At 40.8% G+C, this 23100-nt stretch overlaps 1 protein-coding gene across 1 annotated transcript; it reads left to right on the top strand.

Moving 5' to 3' along the window:
* Window positions 1-10518: 10518 nt before the first annotated feature.
* Window positions 10519-22181, top strand: wnt10a (wingless-type MMTV integration site family, member 10a). Its single transcript, XM_030786308.1, has 4 exons — window positions 10519-10577; window positions 11594-11856; window positions 14303-14676; window positions 21714-22181. Exons 1-4 carry the CDS (start codon window positions 10519-10521, stop codon window positions 22179-22181), a joined length of 1164 nt encoding a protein of 387 aa, XP_030642168.1.
* Window positions 22182-23100: the final 919 nt, after the last annotated feature.

Genomic DNA, 23100 nt, shown 5'->3' with positions numbered 1-23100 from the left:
TGAGCACTGTAACATACTGTCTTCTGTTATAACTGGATAGCTCTTTCTCTGCCGTGCATGTGGACTGGCTGACAGAGATGAGACACATGATAAAAAAGGGATGTTCTACGTTCAGGGCAGCTTGTGCATCCTGACAATGAGGAAAGAAAACTCTTTATTTATATGCATTCAGTTCTCTGACTACTCAGAGTGATGAGGAACATGTCTTTCTTGTCAAAAGCACTTTGAATAGAGGAGTTTTGTAGAATGTGTGTATACATTTCATTTTCTTTTTTTTTTCCTCTTACTTTTTTTTCAGTGAATCATATAATTGTACTGGAGAAAGGTCATGTCAAGCAACAAACAGAGACATTTCCTCAGATTACTTATTTTCACACATTTTGTCCTTTTTTGTCTTTGGTAATTTAATATATGGGGCTTTCAGTCATTGTGTGTATGTGTGTGTGTGTGTGTGTGTGTGTGTGTGTGTGTGTGTAAGTAGGCCAGTCTTTTCCATGGCTTTCGAGGAGAGCAGCTATTTTCAGACACATGTTATCTTCCACAGGCTGTAGGATTGGGACATGAGGAGAACAGAAGTACAGCTTGCCTGTTTGTTAGTTAGAAATAAAGTTCGATTTCTGCTTGTATTACACTGAAATAAGACCCGTACATAAAGATACCATTTGATTTTCAATGACTTTTTCAAGCTGCTTTGCTAAGTTAGTGTTGGTGATGCCTAACTTTCACAGACCTACTGGACAAGCAGCAAACTGGTTAGAACTGCATGGGAGGGCGTGATTAAAGTGCATGGGAACTGCATGGGAAGGCGTGATTAAACTGCATGGGAACTGCATGGGAAGGCGTGATTACAGAATGACGTTTGTCAGAATTTATTTCCACTTCATTGCATTTTATGACTAGCTGGTTTCTTGCTTGGGGCTTTGTGAACATGATAGTTGCTATGGCATTGGCTCCAAAGTGCATTAATATTAGCCCTCATTTTAGAGCACTCATCTTCTCTCTTTCTCTGTGAGTCAGCTGACAGATTGTCACGTTTTCCCCTCTGACATTCTGCACCAAAAGGAAGCAGGTCAATTTCAAATTAAAACCTTAATCAGTAACATTCTTTACTGGAATCGCGGGAGGCGGATTGTCACAACATGTGTAAAATTCCTTTATTTCATTGAGATGTGTGGTGAAACTGAAGCTGTTTCCAGAAAGATTTTTCTTGTTCACGAGCATGTCCTGTGGTTGTTGTTCAAGTGCCTTTTATCCGTTTGTGTGCACTATATGTGATCTATCAGATCCAGCCAAATCAGTGCCAGTCAAGCAAACATGTGGTGAGATGTTTGAACTGTCAGGTTTATTTAATGGTACTTCAAGACAAACAAATGTTTTCACAGAAAACTATAATAAAATGCCACACTGTGTATTTTTATATTTGAGTTCACTCCTGTCTGACAATTCACTTTGCCGTTGTCACTTTTTGACTTTTCATTTGATTTTTGAAAGATTTTGAGGTCCTTTTTTTGGCTCTGGGAAGGGAAGACTAAAGAGATCAGTGAACTAATGGTAAGGACATACTGTCAGTTTCATTCCTTATGTATCTCAGTTATGTATGTAGAAAACTGGGGCTACACTGACAATGTGAGTTTCTATACTTACTGTAGAAGTCCAAATAAAAGTCAATTGTTTTATACTCATACTGTCTGCTGTCTAGTTTTGGTTTTGCTTTATGTGCACTTTTAAGATATTGGCTTTAATGTTTAGGATAATAATGAACATACATGATATTACTTAAGGCATAAAATAGTCTTTCAGATACAGGAGTGTCTTTAAGATATTGAACAGGAGGAGGCCGTGTGTTCACGAGGAGGTTGTGTGTTCAGCAGTAGTTCAACCAAATGTAAAGACTAACCAATGTTACAGTAATTGGGATTTTTAAAAAGAATACTTAATTAAACTACTGTCATTTTCCTATTCCTTGGTCAATGCTGTCATTCTGACAGTAGACTGGCTAAGCTTAAGAAATGGTCTTACTTTGACTTGCAAATCAGGAAAATAATGTATTTTTTAAACTTCTGCCACAAGTACATCCGTGTGCCACTCAGGAGGAACAGGGTGTTGTTTTGAGTTATTTATACTGCTGGAAAAGACTCTCTCTGTATTAGTTTGAGCCCTGCAAGTCGGCACAAGTTCATATTTTTCCAGGAATTCGGTCGGCCGAGCCAACAATGTAGAAGGCAGAGGTAGAGCTTACAGACAGAAAGCGCTAGAAGCAGCATGCAGGGAGGCTGCCACAGTTCACTGTGGGCAAAGCCAAGAAAGCTGCACAGACAGTGGATAGATTTAGGGGAGCAGTGCTTTTCATGTGAATGGAGAGGAGTACTTTTCCGCCCAATGCCTGAGGACTGGGCTGGAACTGAAGAGTGGCTGTGTGTTTGCCTGCTGATTGTAAAACCCACAGAGAGCAGTAATGAGAACCTGTCATTGTTAACTGGATACATGTCGTGAGCTACACACTGATCTCATATCAGTCAGGGCCTTCATGTGAAGCCTGCTAAACAGAAAGGGACAATGAGAATTCTTCAAAAAAAAAAAAAAAACAGACTTAGAGATCAACTCTTATCTAGGTTTGTAAAAGTACTACAGACCTGGTTTAACTTTATAACTGTACATAGATTCACGTACGTTTACACTTGTGTATTACAGATGTATTCAGTTCAGTGCACTGATAAAGCATAGCTTTTAAAATGAAACATGTTTTGGTATTGACATACATTTAAAGATTTCGAAAATTTAAATTCATTTAACTTATGACAGCAACGCAAATATGGATGGGGGGGGGCGCTAAAGTAATTCCACCTTGTTCCATCTGCTGTGACGGCTGCTGTTTGTCTAAACAGAGTTTCGTACCTGGGTTTCATACATTTCACCCTGTGAAGAAAAGCCCAAACCTACCATTAGATTTTACCTGTAGGTAATCATTCCAATTACAACCTGCACCATGTCAGCTCCCCATTCTCTCCATACACGGCAGGTTTGGATGACACAGAGACATTTATGAGACATGCCACAGGGACTGTAAGTTCAGCAGTTGCTTTTAGGGTCAAATAAGGCCTCTAGTTTCATGGCGCTCTTATAGTAAACAGTACAATCACTGGCACTGGTTCATTTTGTGGAGAAACATATACTGTAGTGCTCTTTGCACTCATTAAGTTCTCCTGTTCTGATTGATTCTACTGATCTGTCCGGCTGGTCTACAGAACAAATGGGTGTAGGGATGTTTTTCAGCTCTCACTGGAGTGCCCTCTTTTGTAACGGCCATAAAACAAAGACTCCAGAAATACTCCAAGTTCAGTGTCAGTAAACAGTGTCAGTAAACAGTGCTGTTTGTGTGCACTCAACACTGGAATTCCCAAATGTAAATGGAGGCTCTGTCATAAATCAAATGTGTGTTGGGTTGTCTGGAAGCAGCTATCTGGAGCACAGTGTTTATGATATGTGGTTGACGTTATGAAGTCTCTCAGGTCCATACCAGCTGTGCAACCTGCTGTTCAGCTTACAAAACACTAGATGGAGCTATATGAAAAGGGAGGCTGCATGCCCTAGGGTCACTACAAAGAGGCTTGTCTTTGTTAGAGGTCTTTATGCTCCACGGCTTTTTCTCCTGCATGCAAAAAGGCCAGTTTAATAGTGAACTCTGAGCATACCTGTATTTATGGAGTTATGATCTTTGCGTTTTGACACACATACACTTCCCTGTCTCTCAGTGTCAGGCCTGTCTCCAGAACTCACAGAACTCCCTGTTACTGCCTAATTTTCATAGCTGCCCAAGTTTCCCAGAAGTACGAAAATATGGAAGTCTGGTCCGCCACATGCATGCATACCAAGAAAAGTTTGCCACAATTAATAAGTTATTAATTCTTGTCTCAGCAGAGATGTTGTCATTGTTGCTAATTAAATGACCCTATCAAGACGCAGACATCAGTTTTGCATTCTATCAAGGTATTGCATGCTAAATTTTTGCTGAACAAAGAGAAATAGATAGATAGATAGATAGATAGATAGATAGATAGATAGATAGATAGATAGATAGATAGATACTTTATTGACAAAGGGAGATTAACTGCGTTACATAGGAAGGGTTGTTTTTTTATGGCTGACTGTGTTAGGGAGGATGGCTTATTTATTCCTCCTAATTTTAAATATGTGCATCTCTCCATTTGTGTTCTTTCTTTTCTGTACCTGTTGATCTGTTAAAGCCATATCCATCCTATCTCTGTCGTGTTCTGTGTTCATATCCACTTTGTATATTTTGTTTTATTTTTTATCTGTCATTTTATGTATATTATGCTGTTCTATTTCAATTTTAAAAAATGAAAGAAACTTTAGTCACTTTCAGTGTTTAGTCACTGTAATGTTATCACAAATAGAAAACTAAATTTATATGAACCATTTACTATTACTACAACTGCTGTATTCTACTTTACTATTACTAAAATATTGTTTACAATATATGGAAATATGATGGCTCAGCAAAAATAAAGGTTATCAATCATAATTATCTTGTAAACCTAAAAGTGTCGAGAGCAAATCCTATGTAAAGATTAACAACACTACTTGAGCTTGTGGTTTTCAAACCACAACTAAACTATGCGTTCTTGTTGATAAACAGTTTTATTACAGATTAATGGTAAAGTGCATAACCAGTGTAATCAAATAGTGAAGGCTATGCTTAGCCAACGGAGAATCTTTGCAAAAAAAAAAAACAGTACTTCAACAACATTGTCAAACGCATAGGCTAACACTTCGGCTGTGTCCGAAATGGCATACTAGCGTACTGCATACTACATACTAGCCTAGTATACACTGCGTACTGCACACTACTCCCCACGCTAGTATGCAGTATGGTACAATTATGAGACGTTTCGTGTAGTGCACTACACTACATTGCCATTGTCGCTGTCCGCCATGTTTTTTGAAAATTTTCGGAAAGTTAAAGGTTACCGCATTGCATCATGGGATGCAGTAGTCAGCGAAGTGAGCTCGGGATGTATACTAGAAATTTTCGCCAGAGTAGTACATCATCCGGGTAACTGTAGTGTACTGCAAAATTTTTATTTGTCACATACTGCATACTACTTACTACTTTTACGTCACAATTAGTATGCGAGTAGTATGTAGTATGCCATTTCGGACACAGTTCGTCTCTCAATGAAAACACTACACTTCGTTTGGTTCTTATACTACGCATGGGTAATGCAGACCGGACTTCCGGATTTTCATACTTCGAGGGAAATCGGGCGGTACACAAAATCAACTGCGCATGTGTACTACAGTCCGGACTTCCGTACTTCCGGGGAAAATGGGCAGCTAGACCCCCTGCCAGTGATTAGCCCTACACCCGCCGGAAAATCATCAGTTAACGTACGTTTTGATCAAGCAGTAAAACCATAAGTTTACAGACGCTTTAATCAAACAGTAGCCTAAAACTAAGGTTATTAAAACCAATGCAATGTATATGCCTGACAACTGAGTAGCAAATGCATTAAGAAAAAAATTGCCTGCGCCCATGCTGTTCCTTTTTTTTCATTACTTTTTTATTTTACAAAATAACAAAGTAAACCTTCTTGTAAAGCTCTGGTAGCACGTGTCTGATGTAGTGTTGAGAGGGTAAGGCATACTGCGGGAGTTATACCAGAAAATACATAAGTGTTTATTTAATCTTACAATAATTCAAGTGGTTAAGTTGTCTAACTGTCAGTTACGCTGATACTATTTCTGAAAGCCTCTTTTTTGTATGCTATCCTTATCAATCCTTAACGTTAGTTAAGCGACTGTATTGCTCTCTGTGGTCGTTAGTTTATGCTAACTCGCATACATCACATAAAGTAAAAGCGTTAGGTGTTTCAATTTTGAAATCATACCTTGGTTGTTATAAGTAGCCTTGAGGTTTAATGTCTTCGGAGTATGCTGGCCTCAAAAACGGTCAAATTTAAAAGCCTGTTCGCCTCAATTTGCTGAATTTGAACGCACTTCTGTATTCGCTACCACATGGGCCGGTCATCCAAAGCGATTAATTCAGTTACCCCCTTGGTAATCTTTTTGGCCTTGACGCTGTCTCGAGGAACGAGCCTAAAACCATAGGTTTACATTCGTTTTGATCAAGCAGTAAAACCATACATTTACAGACGTTTTGATCAAGCATTAAAAATGTTAATTATGTTTGAGTCCGATCCCTAACAGCATATTTTGAAATGTTTGGCAGGGGCTAATCTTTTCCTGATCTATTTCTCATTATAAGAGGGAATCTCCAAGCAGCTAGCTCTCACAGAACACTGAGAGATCCAATTCAAACAGACGAGAACTTAGCAATTATCAGATGTAAGACTGAGTAGTAACCAATAGGAAGGAGAAATTGCAAAATGAGTTGTTAGAACTGGATTAACATAGTGTGCATGTGTGTATCTGCTGGTGTGTGTGTGTGTCTGTGCTTGAACTGTGTTCTTGTGAGGGACTACTGTGTGAGCATGTGGGGGTGTTTGGTGTGTGACTGCATGCGTGCGTGGATTTGTGTGGGTGCATGCACAAATGCTTATAAATGTGTGTGTGTGTGTGTGTGTAAACCTACATGATATAAGAAGTTTACCCTCATTGTGCGCATTTCTGCCATACACCAAAGGTCTTAATCACATACACTGTAATGCCTTGCATACTTCCAGTGTCATGACAGCTAGATCCAAATATTTTCACACAGTAAGAAAAGCAAGCAAACAGAGTAATTCTGCCCAATTAGTGATACCCCAGAGTAATCCAAGTGGAAAAGAAAACAACCAATGCTCTGATTTCTTTCAAAAGACTGGGCAGAGCAAGAGGCAGCTGGTAGGCAGGCAGAAAGTACCTAACGGAAGGATTCCCTGGATATTCACTCAAAGGAACTGATGACAAACTCAAAGCTTTGTTAAAACCACAAGCATCCCTGGGGTCAGATGTGTTCTCCTGCTGCCACACTGTCCAGCAGGGGGAGCCTCTAAATGCACTTTGGTTCTTGAACTGTTTGTCCTATTGCTCAACTTACTTTATTTCAATGCTTCATACTCATGCAACTGCACAAGTATCTTTCAGTGTCTAATACTGACACTTTCCACCTTACAAATGTTGTCAGTCGGATGTAGTGCATGGATCAAAATTCATTCATTCGTTTCCAAAGCCGCTTATCCTAATTAGGGTTGCAGGGTGCTGATCTCAGTGTTCATTGGGCGAAAGGCAGGGAAACACCCTGGACAGGTTGTCAGTCCATCACAGGCAGACACACAGAGGGCAATTAAGTGTCTCCAATTTGTCTAATTTACATCTCTTTGGATTGTGGCAGGAAACCGGAGCTCCCGGAGGAAACCCATGCAGACACCGAGGAGAGGACATGTACCTCAGTCCCTTTCACTAAACCTAAGAGTCAGTTTTGTCATGTGGCAATATTTTTGCATGCTGTTTTTGCTGGAACTGTTGTAAAGCCCTGAAATTAGGTGAAGATGGTTATGGGCCCTGAGAACCCAGACGCACGGTGTGTTTGGTGGGAAAGGTCAGGTATGCTGTCTTTATTTCCGACCTGCTATATACTGCTCATTAACACAGATATAAACTACAGCCTACTGATGCCACGGTCCACCTCATTTTGAAATGGTTTGTCAGTCTCTCATAAAGACGCTGCCTAATCTCAGAGCCCATATATACACTTTGACATGCAAGGTGCATTTTACTTTTCACAGAAAAAAAACAAAACAAAACGGAAACCTCATTATCATCATTGGCAGCTTAACTGATTACAACCCTGACATCTTCTGTCCCAAGAATTAGGAAAGACATCAGAACAACAAAGCACTGATGAATCAGGAGTTGTTCAGAATCAGGAGTGATGATTGGATTCCATAAACATGTTTTCTTCTTTCTCAGAAAGCAAAGTTTCTGTTGGTTCTCTCTTTGCCTTCGTACCTCTCCCTGCTGTAAAGCCCTCAGAGGAAAAGGGCAGACTCAGGGTCAGGGTTGGGGTTAGACGCGACCTTTTTCTTGCTCTTGTGTGAGTCGTATCTCTCTCTCGTCCTCCACTCTGAGTTTCACACAGTTTTGCAGCACATTCCTACCTGTAAGAGGAACATCCCAGCCTGAAACAGAGGAAACAAAGAAAGAAAGGAAAGCTCTACTGGTTCTGCTTTCTTTTAATACAGTGCAAAGAATTGATGATACTCTCTGTGCAATGAAGAGTGTCACTTATGACAAATCAGAAATATGTAATTTAATTAGTGTAGTGTTTTAATTTGCTCCAAAAAACAGAAAGAAACCAAAGCTTAATTGATTATGCACCTTTTGTCCCACCCTTCTAGGTCGATTGTACAGTAAATGTAAAGATGTCAAATGGTAAACGGACATGTGTGAGATGCGGGGCAGCTGGACATCTTTACACAAATTACGACTGCCATTGTCGTCGAAATGGGCCTTCAAATTTGACCGAAACAAACAAGCAAACAAACAAACAAAATACCCAGTGTACCTTTGTGTGTTCAAAAATCCATAGCTGCTAGTATCTCTTCACACCTTTGTATTTATCGTTTTCAGGAAACTGACCACAGGAGGAACTGAGAGATCATAACAAATTTGAATGTCTTTTGGATCAGTATACACATGGATAATGACAAGACAAGGACATTTAACACCAACGACAAAATGATCTAAGGAACTATATGTTTAACAAAATATCCTGGGGAATTCCTGTCAAATAACCACACCCTCAGGACCCAAACAGGGGACTAATGTAGTCCCCTCTCCTGAATCCCCAGTGACATCACAGGGCTTAAATACTTGAAATTATTGCTCTACTACAGGTAGAGACTCTACTTACAACTTAGTTTTGTAGGCTGTGCAATTTCGCTAAGTTCACTTTATAAAACTAACACTTTGGGAAGTACTACAAAGAAACACACAATTATTCCTTAAACACTTTGAGGGTAACTTCATATAGGCTAACTGAAAGGGATTCTCTGGAGAAGCTTGAGAAAAGATTAACATCAGCCTGTGTTAGAGTCCCGACCGCAGATTTCTGGCAATGTCACACCCCAGATGGGAGGAGTGGTTTTGTTTTTTGAAGGCTAGTAACAGTTTGCAAGCAAATAAACGTAGTGTCATTTTTTGATTGGTTAGTAATAAAAGCAGAACTGTGCTTTGCACATAGTAATTATTATCCAATCAAGTGTGCTTATCAAACGTTCTCTACCCTCATTCATGTGCAAAGTTTTCAACCTTACAACAGACTTGTTTGGTGGGTTTGCTTTGACTGACTATTATCCATAACAGTGACATTAAATGTAATGGTTTACTTTATTTTCATGTCGAGGATTTCAGTATCAAAAGATTTGTGGGTAGCTCTCAACACATTGGTCGCTGGTTCTCAGGTCTTTTGTAAGTGAATGCGTATTAACCATACTTCCTATTTGAGGAAGTTCAGGTTCCTACTTTCTGACTGACTCTCCAGGACACAAATCCAGCTTGAGTGATATAGCCAAGCAAACAAGGGAAGCAGAAGAAGTAGATTTTATGACACAAAGGAAAAAAGGGAAAGTATTATTCTTTTTCTTTTGATAAAGCAAATGGTCTGAAACTTTTTATGCACTTTTGTGATTATTATGATATGCAAGTTTCTAAATGTTTGACAATATTTCTCTTTCAAAATTACTGCAAATCCTTCGTGGGAAACACGTATATACAGTGACTTGAAGGTAGGTAATATGTTTTACTGGTACTTTTAACAAAATGCAAATTACAGGCGCGCGAAGCGTTTCTTTTGCTTAAATCTGACGTTCGTTAGCAATGACTTATCTGAAAGACTGGCAGTTGACATGCTTGTCACTTTTAAATGCTATTCTTACAATCGCTGGCGCCGCAGGTGTTTGAGGAGATAGTAGAAGACTTGGAAAAACTTCTTCCAGATTTTCTTGAGAATCTCAGTTTGTTTCAGCAGGGCACTTGTCCTTCTCTGTCGCAAGTTTACTGTCGTGTGACGTAGAAGTGGGCTGGCAGAGAGCTAAGTGGTGTAGTTTAGAAAGCTTTCAGGTTAAACCAAACATCACAAGTGAAGGGGAGTCCAGATAGCGCGTTCTCTAAGTAGTGATGTACGGAATAGCTTGTCGGATGACGATTCCTTATCAATTCTGAAGTGAGACGTAACACTGAACGATTCAAGAGTTCATTCATTCACATCAATTCAAACAGTTCCCAAAACTTCTAAAAACAAAAGGAGAAAGGAATCTTTGTACCTGACTGAAACTTCACGTCTCATGAATGCAGTTTCACGAACTCGTAGCTCCCACTTCATTTTTATCAGATCTGCAAACAAATCTGAACTCGTGCTGGACCTTACCTGTCAAACTGTCCGCAAACCGGGGAAACTTCTCCTATTGGAGAAGCGTGTTTATTGACATTCTGTCAGTTCAAAAGAAGGACAGGTAACTTTTTTCAGGTTCACTTTGGTGAAAAACAATCTATACAATGGATTTCTTATTTCTTCGACTGTGTTCTTTGATGGTCGTGTCTGTCCTCGTTCAAAGGTAAGCTGACCTGTGGACCATTTAATGTTAATAATTTCTGACTGTCAAGCACATTTAAAAACTATGATTTTTTGTAATCTGCCCGCCTTTTCGGTGTACTACTTTCCTATTATGAAAACATTGCCACAAACTTGACGCACGAGTGCAAATACAGCTGGAGATGCACGGAAGAGAGTATCTGACATACATTCGTGTTGTCATCGCGTCTTTAACCTGGTCATTTTATTGCTGTTCCACGTGAAAATTTTCAACATACCTGAGCTTGAGAAACAGCTTTTTAATTTACACATTTGGATTATGATGTAGTTTATGTTTTTCTGAAGAAATATTTTGTTTCCTCTGTCTAAATAGGGACAATTACTGCGTTTGTATGTCTGATGTTCACCATCTCATACGTGTCTCTTCGTTGCTACTTGACCATGTTGTTAAAAAGATCGTATGTGTAATGTTAAGATTTTTAACGTGATTCCTTAAATTGTTTCAATTTTCTGTTCTGTCCTATCATTTCTGAGCGTCACAACAATTAGGTTGTGACACTCAGGTGAGGTAAGGAATTAGAGCAATTCTAACTTTTTCATAAACTCTAAATGCCCCCCCCCCCCCCCCCCCCCCCACCACCCCGTCTCCATTTCTGTAGATTTGATGCATTCCATAATTGTTAACATTTTATTTTATTTATTGGTTTTTATACAAGTTGCTATTTCCTATCCTGGTCAGTCATGCCTGTAAATAATGGTGTGTATGTGTGTGGGGGGGCGGGGGGGAGTGTTGTTTTTCAAAACTCTGTAGTTCTCAGATCTGCTGTGTTAGCCAGATGTGTAACAAGATCAGCAAATGCGACCTGATGATCCACTGATAAAGACTTTCTCACTGACTTATGCATGTACAGTTCCCTAAACATAACAGTGTGGTATAGTTTAAAACTGACAAACTGCTGTAATGTCCAAACCATTCTCTTTATCACATATTCTCCAGTGTTGGCCAAGCGTTTTAATCAGCTCATTACTGCCTTTCAGGATAGAGCCAAATGAGATACTGGGTCTGAAAATACCCTTTGACCCCATTCTCAATGCCAATACGGTGTGTCTGACCCTGCCTGGACTGAGTCGGCGGCAGCTGGAGGTGTGCATGCGTTACCCGGACGTCACAGCCTCTGCCATTCAAGGGATCCAGATCGCCATCCATGAGTGCCAGCATCAGTTTCGCGGTCACAGGTGGAACTGCTCTAGTCTGGAGACCCGTAATAAGATTCCCTACGACAGTGTGGTTTTCAGCAGAGGTAAGCAAAAGTACTTATGCTGGAAAGAAATGCTCTCTTTCCTGGTGATCTTCATCATTTAACAGTCGTCATCTTTGCTGCAGAATGTATCGTTTGGGTTCAGGAGAGCTAGAATTACTAAAGAATGTTAGAGATGTTGTCTATAGAAAGTCATAGAAAATACATAACGTGAAAACAATTGAAATGACACAAACATCAAACTGCACAGAGCAGATTCAGAGGTGCTGTAGTGACATTTCCCACTGATGGTAAAAGTCAAAGCTGATTTAAAACACCACATGTCTATATTTGACTGAAAATTGCTGTTAATTTTTTACTGTTAGTTGTTTGTTTTCTGCTGTTAGTTTAGCTTCTTTATTTTATTTTGGTGCTAACTTGTGAATAGTCTGAAAGCTATCCTTTTCAGTAGAGGTATCAGTTAGAGAGTGTTTGAGAGAATGCAGTGAGGACACAGAGACTAATGAAGTGGCCTCCTCTCTTCCTGCACAGACTTTCGCAAATGCTGTGAATTTGCTTTCAGCACTTTCCCATCTCTCAGTGGCAAAAGCATAAACCTGTTTAGTTGGTTTCTGTAACCCAAAGTGACAGTTTCCTTCAATCTTTAATTCCTTTTCCCACTTCCTCTGCCATCAGCTCAGCCAGGCGGGCCTCTCACTTTAAATTATTTCTTAGATTGATTTGTTCCAGGTCTCTCGTTGGCTTGGAAGGAAAGTCTAAAACAGCATTTTCATGTCCATGTCTCCTTTAGCTGCACCTAAGTGCCATGTTGTTTGCCCCCCCCCCCCCCCCCCCCCCATGGAATCATGGGAGGATAGCACAAAAAAGCCATGAGGTGTGTAAGTGTGTGTGTGTGTGTGTATGTATGTGTATGTGTGTCTGTGTCTGTGTGTATGTCTTTAACACTTTCTGTGTGTGTGTGTGCGTGTGTGTAGATACAAATTAGCACATGGATGTTTGGGTACTTATGTGTTTTGAAATGATCAGTTGAATGTTGTTCAACTATTTCTGATCTTTGTTCCAAACCCAGGGGCCACTTTGCCTTGAGAAATGGATAACGGAGTTTTTTTTTTTTCTAAATACAGCAAATTCCAAACAGTGGCTGGTCCACACCTGATTTAAGTGTGAAAGGATCATTAGTCATTTACATTAGTTAAACTGGACAAAGCAGGAGACAGTAGTGAAGTGAGGCAGCATTCATAAGTCTAATAGGGCAAGTCCCAAACTGTATGCAGCATGCTTTCTCCGCGGCCGACAAGGGTTCATGGCCAGTTTAGGACTTGCTCAAACTTAACACTTTCTAAAACTCCTACAGAAAGTTCTCTTGGATGAATGAATGAAAATATGTCCTACTGTGACAGTTCAAACAATAACCATCAGGATTTGCAAACAATTCAAAGTCACAAGCTTGATCAACTGTTTTTTATTCAAATGACAAAATTTGTTTTTTTGCTGTGTGCATGTGTGTCTGCGTGCGTGTGCATGTGTGTTTTCTTAGAGAGCCCTTTCCTTGTTAAAAATAATGTCCTTTGATTGTAGCAGTCATGAGGAACTGTAAACTGTTTATTCTTAAGTGGGCTCTTTTATGTTCTGTGAGCATGGCTGTCTTTAATTCTCCATCTGTCCTTGAAAGTGATGCTTGGGAGGCTGCCTTTATGAGACCTCGGTTTATTACAGTTGGGGGCCAATAGTGCTGAACAGTGCTGTAGAGTATGCAGACACCTGTGGTGAAAAACTCCCTTTTATTCTGGTATTTTTTTTACTCCATTTTTATAAGACAACGGGAGTAGAATCAAAGACAATAAACTGCCTCTTCCATGTTTGAGTCATTGTTTAAAGAATTTCTGTGTTAAGAATCTCACTATGTGCTAAACGTAAACAACTATAAAATTCTCAGTATGGTTGGAACTAAGGTGCAGACAACTGGAGTTAACAAGACATTACTTTACTTTATTACATTATCAGAGCAAGACACATCCTTTCCAACAGTAGCCAGGTTAACTGTAAACATGTTTCAAAGTTTTATAAAGAGACTAAATAAAAGAACCATGACTACTAGCTGGCCAAACATTAGAAAGAATTAGACGGGATTATGCTTACTGACACACGGCAGGGATCAAGGCGGTCCCCGCCACACGAGGTTGCAGTTTGTTTTCCACTGATTTCTATTGTCCTCTTGATGTCTGTGTTCTATTGTGGTGATGGGGAACATATTGTTTTCCACTGATTTCTATTGTCCTCTTGATTTCTGTGTTCTATTGTGGTGATGGGGAACATACTGGTACTGCTGCTGATCTCCTGAAAACATCAGGGTCCATGTGATATCTACTCTTCTCTTACAGATAGCCATCAACACAGAGCTCAGAGAGAGGAGGTGGCAGGTTAAATTGGCGAACAGTATCAGAGAGTATCAGGCAGCTTGGCTTGACTGACACTTGTCTGCTTGCAGGTTTCAGGGAAAGCGCGTTTGCTTACGCCATTGCGGCAGCAGGTGTGGTGCATGCAGTGTCCAACGCCTGCTCCATGGGGAAGCTGAAAGCATGTGGCTGTGATGAGAAGCGCCGTGGGGATGAAGAGGCTTTCAGGGCCAAACTGAACCGCCTGCAGCTTGAGGCCATCAACCGTGGCAAGGGCATGGTCCACGGGGTGATGGAGCACTTTCCCGCTGATGCTTTGGGACCGCAGGACTCCTGGGAATGGGGCGGCTGCAGCCCCAACGTGGAATTCGGAGAGAAGTTCTCCCGGGATTTCCTGGATTCCCGAGAGACTTACCGGGATATTCACGCCAGGATGAGGCTCCACAACAATAAAGTCGGCCGGCAGGTGAGAAGCTCCACAATCATAAAGTCAGCCGCCAGGTGAGAGGCAGCAACAATAAAGTCGGCCGGCAGGTGAGAAGCTCCACAATCATAAAGTCGGCCGGCAGGTGAGAGGCAGCAACAATAAAGTCGGCCGCCAGGTGAGAGGCAGCAATCATAAAGTCGGCCGGCAGGTGAGAGGCAGCAATCATAAAGTCGGCCGGTGGGTGAGAGGCAGCAATCATAAAGTCGGCCGCCAGGTGAGAGGCAGCAATCATAAAGTCGGCCGGCAGGTGAGAAGCTCCACAATCATAAAGTCGGCCGGCAGGTGAGAGGCAGCAATCATAAAGTCGGCCGGCAGGTGAGAGGCAGCAATCATAAAGTCGGCCGGCAGGTGAGAGGCAGCCGTGTTGGGGTGCAGTAGTCATGAGCGCTGTGCTTTGACAGCGTGACTTGGAACCTGGGTGAAACAGCAAAGTGTTGTGTTCCTTTGATAATAAGTGGAATGATGATGGTTTACTCTTACTGCTCAGAGCCCAATCAGCCGCGTTTCAGTCACGACCTCCTCTTTCCTTGTGAGCAGCTATAAGTGTGCACAGCGGGGACTGTGTTGGTCAAGCCTCCCCTATATATGTCACTTCAGTCTGCATATGTTCTACAAATTCACCTCTAAACTCTGAATACTTGTACTGCTGTAATTGCGTTCTGAGTGACCTTTATTTTGAGTGATATTTTCCAGGGCTTATAGCAGCCTTTAATATTTTTCTTGTACCACTCTCACAGTCTCTATATTTGTATCATTCTCAAGTTTCAAAGCAGAGGGCCTCATCGTCACCTTTGAGCCATACCTGCTGCCTGCTCAGGCAAATACATGCACTCTCCACTTATCCCTGCTTAAATACTTTCACTCCTGAGTTCCAAGGAACTTCCCAAGTTCCCTGTTAGGGCTTCAGTCTTCAGTCTTCAGTCTTCTGTCTTCTGTCTTCTGTCTTCAGTCTTCAGTCTTCTGTCTTCAGTCTTCAGTCTTCAGTCTTCTGAACCACCTGCCAGCAACAGTCACCTGCTGTGCAAGACTCTTCACATAAAAAACATTTGTCTCTTACATTCATGTTCTCATCAGATAAAGGATTTTTAAAAGTCTCTACCACTAAAACAGCTACCGCTCTAAGGAGGCTTTTTTATGGTATTTTGACTATTAGGCCACATTGTCAGCATTACTGTGAAACTGAGAGGTCATTGTCACTGTGCTGGTGACCTGACTGACTGATATTAGGCAGATCTGAGGGCTTCCAGGACTATAGGGTAAATATTTTGAGCTGGTGAAGTAACTGAGTAATATTAGACCTCATCGTCTTTCAGAGGCACTCCTCCACGTTGACAGAGGAATAAACACTTTATACCTGTCAGTACTGCAGTGAGAGGAATAAACACTTTATACCTGTCAGTACTGCAGTGAGAGGAATAAACACTATACCTGTCAGTACTGCAGTGAGAGAAATAAACACTTTATACCTGTCAGTACTGCAGTGAGAGGAATAAACACTTTATACCTGTCAGTACTGCAGTGAGAGAAATAAACACTATACCTGTCAGTACTGCAGTGAGAGAAATAAACACTTTATACCTGTCAGTACTGCAGTGAGAGGAATAAACACTTTATACCTGTCAGTACTGCAGTGAGAGAAATAAACACCATACCTGTCAGTACTGCAGTGAGAGAAATAAACACTTTATACCTGTCAGTACTGCAGTGAGAGAAATAAACACTTTATACCTGTCAGTACTGCAGTTAGAGGAATAAACACTTTATACCTGTCAGTACCGCAGTGAGAGAAATAAACACTTTATACCTGTCAGTACTGCAGTGAGAGAAATAAACACTTTATACCTGTCAATACTGCAGTGAGAGAAATAAACACTTTATACCTGTCAGTACTGCAGTGAGAGAAATAAACACTTTATACCTGTCAGTACTGCAGTGAGAGAAATAAACACTTTATACCTGTCAGTACTGCAGTGAGAGAAATAAACACTTTATACCTGTCAATACTGCAGTGAGAGAAATAAACACTATACCTGTCAGTACTGCAGTGAGAGGAATAATCACTTTATACCTGTCAGTACTGCAGTGAGAGGAATAAACACTTTATACCTGTCAGTACTGCAGTGAGAGGAATAATCACTTTATACCTGTCAGTACTGCAGTGAGAGGAATAAACACTTTATACCTGTCAGTACTGCAGTGAGAGAAATAAATACTTTATACCTGTCAGTACTGCAGTGAGAGGAATAAACACTTTATACCTGTCAGTACTGCAGTGAGAGGAATAAACACTTTATACCTGTCAATACTGCAGTGAGAGAAACTGTGAACAGCAGTAAAAGAAAAAAAAAAAAAGCACCCACATTGGCCTTGAGCAATTTGTGCAGAAATTACAGAGAAATTTAACTGAGTATTGAGTCAAGCTAAAACTGGAAGAGACTGTTCATTGTATGTTAATAATACATCTCATTTAAATTGAGATTAAATTAAATTTTGCCTTTGCTTTTAGTTTCTTAGTGGGTGGAGGTCCCCATACATCCACATGTTTGATATGTCATATTTTATCAGGATACAAACTGCTGATATGTAAAATACAGCGATAAGCTCTGATTACCCAACTCTGATTGGTCCATTCAAAACTATGACAACTAAACTGCTCATTGTTTGCCACTTCCTCCTGTGTAATTTGTCCTTGTATCATTTCATCAGTTTATTTCGAGTTTCCTTGATTATTCAGACAAAACACAAATTCGGAGTTACCGAGCCAACACAGAGAGAAAGTTCCAGATAATGACCCTGCTTTTCATCTGAAGTGGCTCTGATAACAGTGTGTTCTAGGCAACACTGTGTCCGGTGCTACTGAAGACACAATGAGGCATGAAGTCATTCGCTTGCACCAGTGAAAAAGGCTAACAAGACAAACACACATATAGCTAGACTGCTTTTTGATCTACAGCACTGGTGACTTTGACTCCCAAGCCCTGAAGAGCAGTAGATTAATTATAGGTATACATATCTTATAATAAGATTGAATTACAGCATCTGTTCTCCTCAGTCCATTTTATGAGTATCATAATTCATGGATGCTATTTGTTTTGGAATACTCCTAAGGATGTTGGAAGTTACAGATGGTTGTATAAAAGCAGGATTATGGGGTGTGGCATTTGATCAGATTGTCAGACTGGGCGTGAGGAGAGAGGACGCATTGTTAAGGAACACCGAGTACCAGTGTCTGCTTGGAAACATTGTTGGCATTCAGAGCTGATTGTCAGAAAAACACACCAGCTACTGAAAACCCTCAAACTGCTGGCAGCCATACAAAAATATAAAGTATTAGAAACAAAGTAAAAACACATGCCAGTCCCTGTATCTTTAATAAGACAGTTTAGTGAGCCAGGGGGTATTCAATCCAGTAATTAATTTCTTTGAGGCAGTATAATCTACATGCGTGCCTGTCTTTGGAGTCTCATTTTGATTCATTAAGACAACAGGAAAATGCCTTTTGACACAAGGCGCTTTACTTTTACACAGGACTGATGAGTCTGACATTGTATCACAGCTGTTCTGAAGGTCTTCAGTGATCATAGCTCATTCCATGAGACCGGGGAGGGGGGGGGGGGGGTTCAGAACCGACACGGGGAAGGTGTACGTGGGATCAGTTGTGTGCCATAGGGGTGCTTTCTAAGGGAGGAAGCTCTGAAGCCTGATGACTTCAAACAGAGCAAAAAGACCCCCAATTCAAATACAAAACAGTTACAGGTGAGGTCTGGAATAACACCTCCCATCGTAATGAAAAACCAGTCTTTTGTGCAGGAATGTGGCGGTTTTAGTGGGCTTTACATGTCATCTCATGCCCACCCTCTGCCTCTCACGACGTTGAGTCTTGTTCAAAGCTCTAATTAGTGACTGCTGGCTGTTTGGAAACAGATGTTTAACCCAGCAAAAGATTTTCGACATCAAACACGGCGGAAAGTAGAAAGAAATTCGCCCTTCCTTCCCTAAATTCAACTTTAGGGAGAAATCTGTCTCAGGGAGAGGTGGCATTACTGAAACACGGAAACTTTTACATTTATAAAAAAAAAAGGGGGGGGGGTGGATACCTTTGTATTGTTTCTCTGTGATTGATTTGAGTGTCACCTTTCGGAGTAGTAGGCTTGGAGGGCTTGTAAATTCTTTTTTGCATATTTTCATTGGATTGATGCCTTGGGATTGCTGCTGGCTAAAAAGACTCGGGGCTTTAGAAAAATGCCAGACCAGAGCAGGGCCCAGAGAGATCCAGAGTAGTAAAGCAACTGTCTCTGAGTAAAAATATTAAAACCCCACGCTACTACAGCCCAATCTGGGATTTTTTTTATGAGAGGAAGAGGAAGGGTTTGATATAGACCCTTATGTGGACACTGAGGTTTTTATGAAGGAGCTTCATCATCAGAGGAAGAACAGGTGAAAGCACCACCCTCTGAGAACTGATGGTGGAGCATGTTCTCAAACATTCCTGTTAACACGGCACCTTAGGGACCATTATCAAAACTGACTGAATGTCATACGGTTTGTCTAGTTATTTAGAATACATTCTCATTTGGAGATTATTGGACTTTTGCAGCTGACATATTAGCATGGAGATTATTTTTTCTGTCTTTGGGCAAATTAGAAATATCTTTTATACTCATCTGTAAGTAGGATAAAGACTATCATGACACTCAGTGTTTTTCTGAACATGAATGTAGCCATTGATATTATTACATTTCATCTTAATAAAGTTAATAAATAACTAACAAATAAATAACACAAGAACAGGAAGTTTCTTGAATGAAGAAAAGCCATGAAAAATGCACAGAAACAGTTTGCTGCTGTTGTTGTTGTTGTTGTTGTTGTTGTTGTTTATTTTTCAAGGGGAGAACATACATTGAGTAGCTTTTTTTTACTCTATATTGCCTGTGGTCCAAATGTGTTACCAATATATCCTATTTGATCTCAGTGTGGAGCCTGTGTATACGGGGTCTGTCTCACTCCCTGCCAATTAAAATAAGCCAGATGTGCCTCTCTAGCACGTCTTAACAGTGAATATGCTGGACCTCCACTCTGCGTGTTTAAAACATGTGTGCACTTATACTGATACCGTGTTTTTTGCAGCTAGTCCTAGAGACTCTGAAACAGCTACAATTTCTTTTACAAAGTCACTGTGACTGTTTGCCTGGCATGTGCTGTGCCCTGCAAAGCACTCTCCCTCTCCTTTGCCAGTCTTCTTTTAAAAATAATAAAAAAATATATATATATGCACAGATATTTACAGAAAATCTCATTTGATTCAAGGAAAATAAAACACAAAGGTTGGCTCCATCTTGGAAGTTTTCTTTTTAAACAGTGGTCTGTTTCTCGCAGCTTTTCCTGATTTCATGTTGCGGCATATACCTGACATTGATATTAAGTATAAAATAGTCTAATGAAATATTTTCAGCAGACCTAATCCTATAGAATGGAATGATGTATTAATATGGCCTAATTTTGAGATGAACTTGTGGCAACAGGCAGCACATGGGTAATCTTTATAGGGAATGAACAGTTCCTGCACACTGCTCTTAGTCCTTGGGCTGATAATCCCCTCAGGCTTGCTGGGATTTTTATAAACCCAGTTCCACCTCTGAACAGGTCCAATATTTCACCCTCACTATCAGTCCTCCTGAGTGGATCCTTCCAGAAGCGCTCTGCTTTGATTTCTCGTCCTCCCGGTTGCAGTTGTGCTCCTGGCCTTTGTGGCCCTAGGCGCTGCTGGAGTCAGCCAAAGAGGAAACAGATCAATCAGGCCTTGCAATCTTCTATCTGATCCCATGATTACTGTCGAACTGGACCGCCATTTACAGGAGTGGACAGGTCCACTTCCTAACTGCTGGAGGTCAAATCTTTATATGTCTGTCTGGTCCTCACCTTTCAAAGCCCAGGATTTGAATATCCCTTATTTGTCTGCAGCCATATTGCCTCTGGCCCCTGGGTTGGGAACTGACTGCAGCATTTCCTCTTGGAACGTTCTTCTTTCCTGAACTGATTTGTTCTGAATGGAAAAATGTACAGTAGAATTGAGCTTCCAGTTCAGTTCCCACGTGGGATCCAGAGGGAGTCAAACATGGAGAACAGGACGGTGAGAATAGGGAGAAGAGATATTGAACTTATTCTCTATAATTCTCTTGTGCAAAAGCAACACTTTATAAAACTGATCTGATTTTGGATGCTGGTTTCTTTTCTTTGATAAATGTTAGTCTTTGCTTCTGCAAATGTGCAATATCTTTTTTTTTATCCAACATTTAAAGTAATTGGTCCCCATGCAAAACATGCATTTCACACTTTCAGGCTATAACTTCTGAATGATGAATTTGTTAAAAGGAATGCTTTCCTGATTCTTAGTTACTCTTAGGAACAGTCCTCAAAATAATTCAGAGGTTTTAACTTGCTTTATTCAGTACAAAAAAAAGTTCAGATATTCTTTTCACGACATCACAGAAGAAGGAAGAAAAAAGCGGTCAGGTTATGGTTGACTGGCATGAAATAGTGCAGTTTCATCTTGTTTAGCTCTCACCGTGCGTACATTGAAACTTAATCCTCGAGTTTTGACAGACAAAACTTGACTTATCTCCTGAGATGTTCAAATCTTGATTTGTCCCTGGGCAGCTTATTGGAGGGCTTGCAGACTGTAAAATGTGGGAGTGCTGGAGGTGGGTGTTTGTGCGTGTGGTGTTGATAGGGGTGGCTGCTGGAGCATCTGTCAGTGCCCAGGGTGGGCCCTTTTCCTGTCCGTAATTGGATCTAAAAGTTTATAACTCAGGCTGACAGATGAGTGCATTGTTGAGAGAATGGGAGGTCTTAGTTCAAGGGAGGGACATCCTCAGCAATGCGGATAACTTTGCTTTTGTAAAACAGCACATTACACAATGAAATACTTTGCCGTTTTCCAAGTTAAATTGCATTGAGCACTTATGAGTGCGGCAGGAGGATGTTAATCAAAAATCCCTCTTTCCCTGTGTGTGCAGGTTGTGGTCGACCACATGAGGCGGAAATGCAAATGCCACGGAACTTCGGGAAGCTGCCAGCTGAAGACCTGCTGGCAGGTTACTCCAGAGTTTCGAATGGTGGGATCTCTGCTCAAGGAACGCTTTAATTTGGCCACACTCATCAAAGCCCACAACAGAAACACAGGCCAAGTGGAGCATGCTCACCCCACGCATAGACGGCGGGCCAACCTCAACGATCTGGTTTACTTTGAGAAGTCTCCTGATTTCTGTGAGAGGGACCCAGGATCAGACTCGGCTGGAACACAAGGGCGGATCTGTAACAAGACCAGTCCAGACATGGACAACTGTGAGAGTCTATGCTGTGGGCGAGGTCATAACATCTTACAGCAGACACGCAGCGAACGCTGCAACTGCAAGTTCCACTGGTGCTGTTACGTGGTCTGTGAGGAATGCAGAATAACAGAGTGGGTCAGCGTCTGCAAATGAAAAATGCAAAAAAGAAAAAGGAAAAAAAGAAAAAAACTCTAAAATATATAAAAATTGAACATTTTAGGCGGGAGTACATTACAAAGAATCACCTTCCCTTTGTCAGTGGACTGCCATTTCCATTATTAGCATGGAAAGAACAGAAAAGACTGCAGAGTGTCCACTGTGAAAAACAGTGTACACAGTTCATTTGTACACTCCATGCGTCCAGTCACAGTAGTCCAGACTGAGCAGGGGCCTGCACTGCATAGCATTTCAGAGAGTCCAGACTGAGCAGGGGCCTGCACTGCATAGCATTTCAGAGAGTCCAGACTGAGCAGGGGCCCGCACTGCATAGCATTTCAGAGAGTGTTGCTGTTGTTGATGTTGTCATTGTCGTTGTTGTTGTTGTCATTGTTGTTTGGTTTGTTTTAAATTAAAATAAGTTAAGATTAAATATTAACTAAATATTAAGATGAAATATTGTGGAATATATCGATAACACAGCACTCGTTCACCTTCTTACCTATAGATTTGTAATTGGCTCCCACATGTAAAATCTGTCTTTTATATAGGACAGCTGCATGGACTCACGGTACTTAAAAAAGAAAAATATCTAAAGAATTGTCAAGGGAAAGAGAGAACAATTGTTAGAACATCCAACATGTTCATATCCCCCACCTTTGCACAGAGCGATTGGTGACTGACTTATTTTTCTGCTGTCATGTACCAGTTGAGATCCATTGAATAAGGTTAGCATAACTGCACACACTTCTGAGATCCATTGAATAAGGTTAGCATAACTGCACACACTTCTGAGATCCGTTGAATAAGGTTAGCATAACTGCACACACTTCCAGACCAATGTTAATGTTGATTCTCTCAAACAGAAACAAGCGAACCTTTTACAAGATGCATCTGTGTTTACTAGAAAAGTCAT

The sequence above is a fragment of the Chanos chanos genome, chromosome 10 (assembly GCF_902362185.1).
Source record: "Chanos chanos chromosome 10, fChaCha1.1, whole genome shotgun sequence".
NCBI classification, from domain to species: domain Eukaryota; kingdom Metazoa; phylum Chordata; class Actinopteri; order Gonorynchiformes; family Chanidae; genus Chanos; species Chanos chanos.
Note: the sequence above shows the minus strand (reverse complement) of the source record. Positions and strands in the feature narration are given on the sequence as shown.

Excerpts from the sequence above, each read along its gene's own strand:
- wnt10a (XM_030786308.1), top strand. The coding sequence starts at position 10,519 with ATGGATTTCTTATTTCTTCGACTGTGTTCTTTGATGGTCGTGTCTGTC. Across the intron at positions 10,578-11,593 it reads GTGTCTGTCCTCGTTCAAAG|GATAGAGCCAAATGAGATAC; the intron begins GTAAGCTGACCT and ends ACTGCCTTTCAG. Across the intron at positions 11,857-14,302 it reads CAGTGTGGTTTTCAGCAGAG|GTTTCAGGGAAAGCGCGTTT; the intron begins GTAAGCAAAAGT and ends GTCTGCTTGCAG.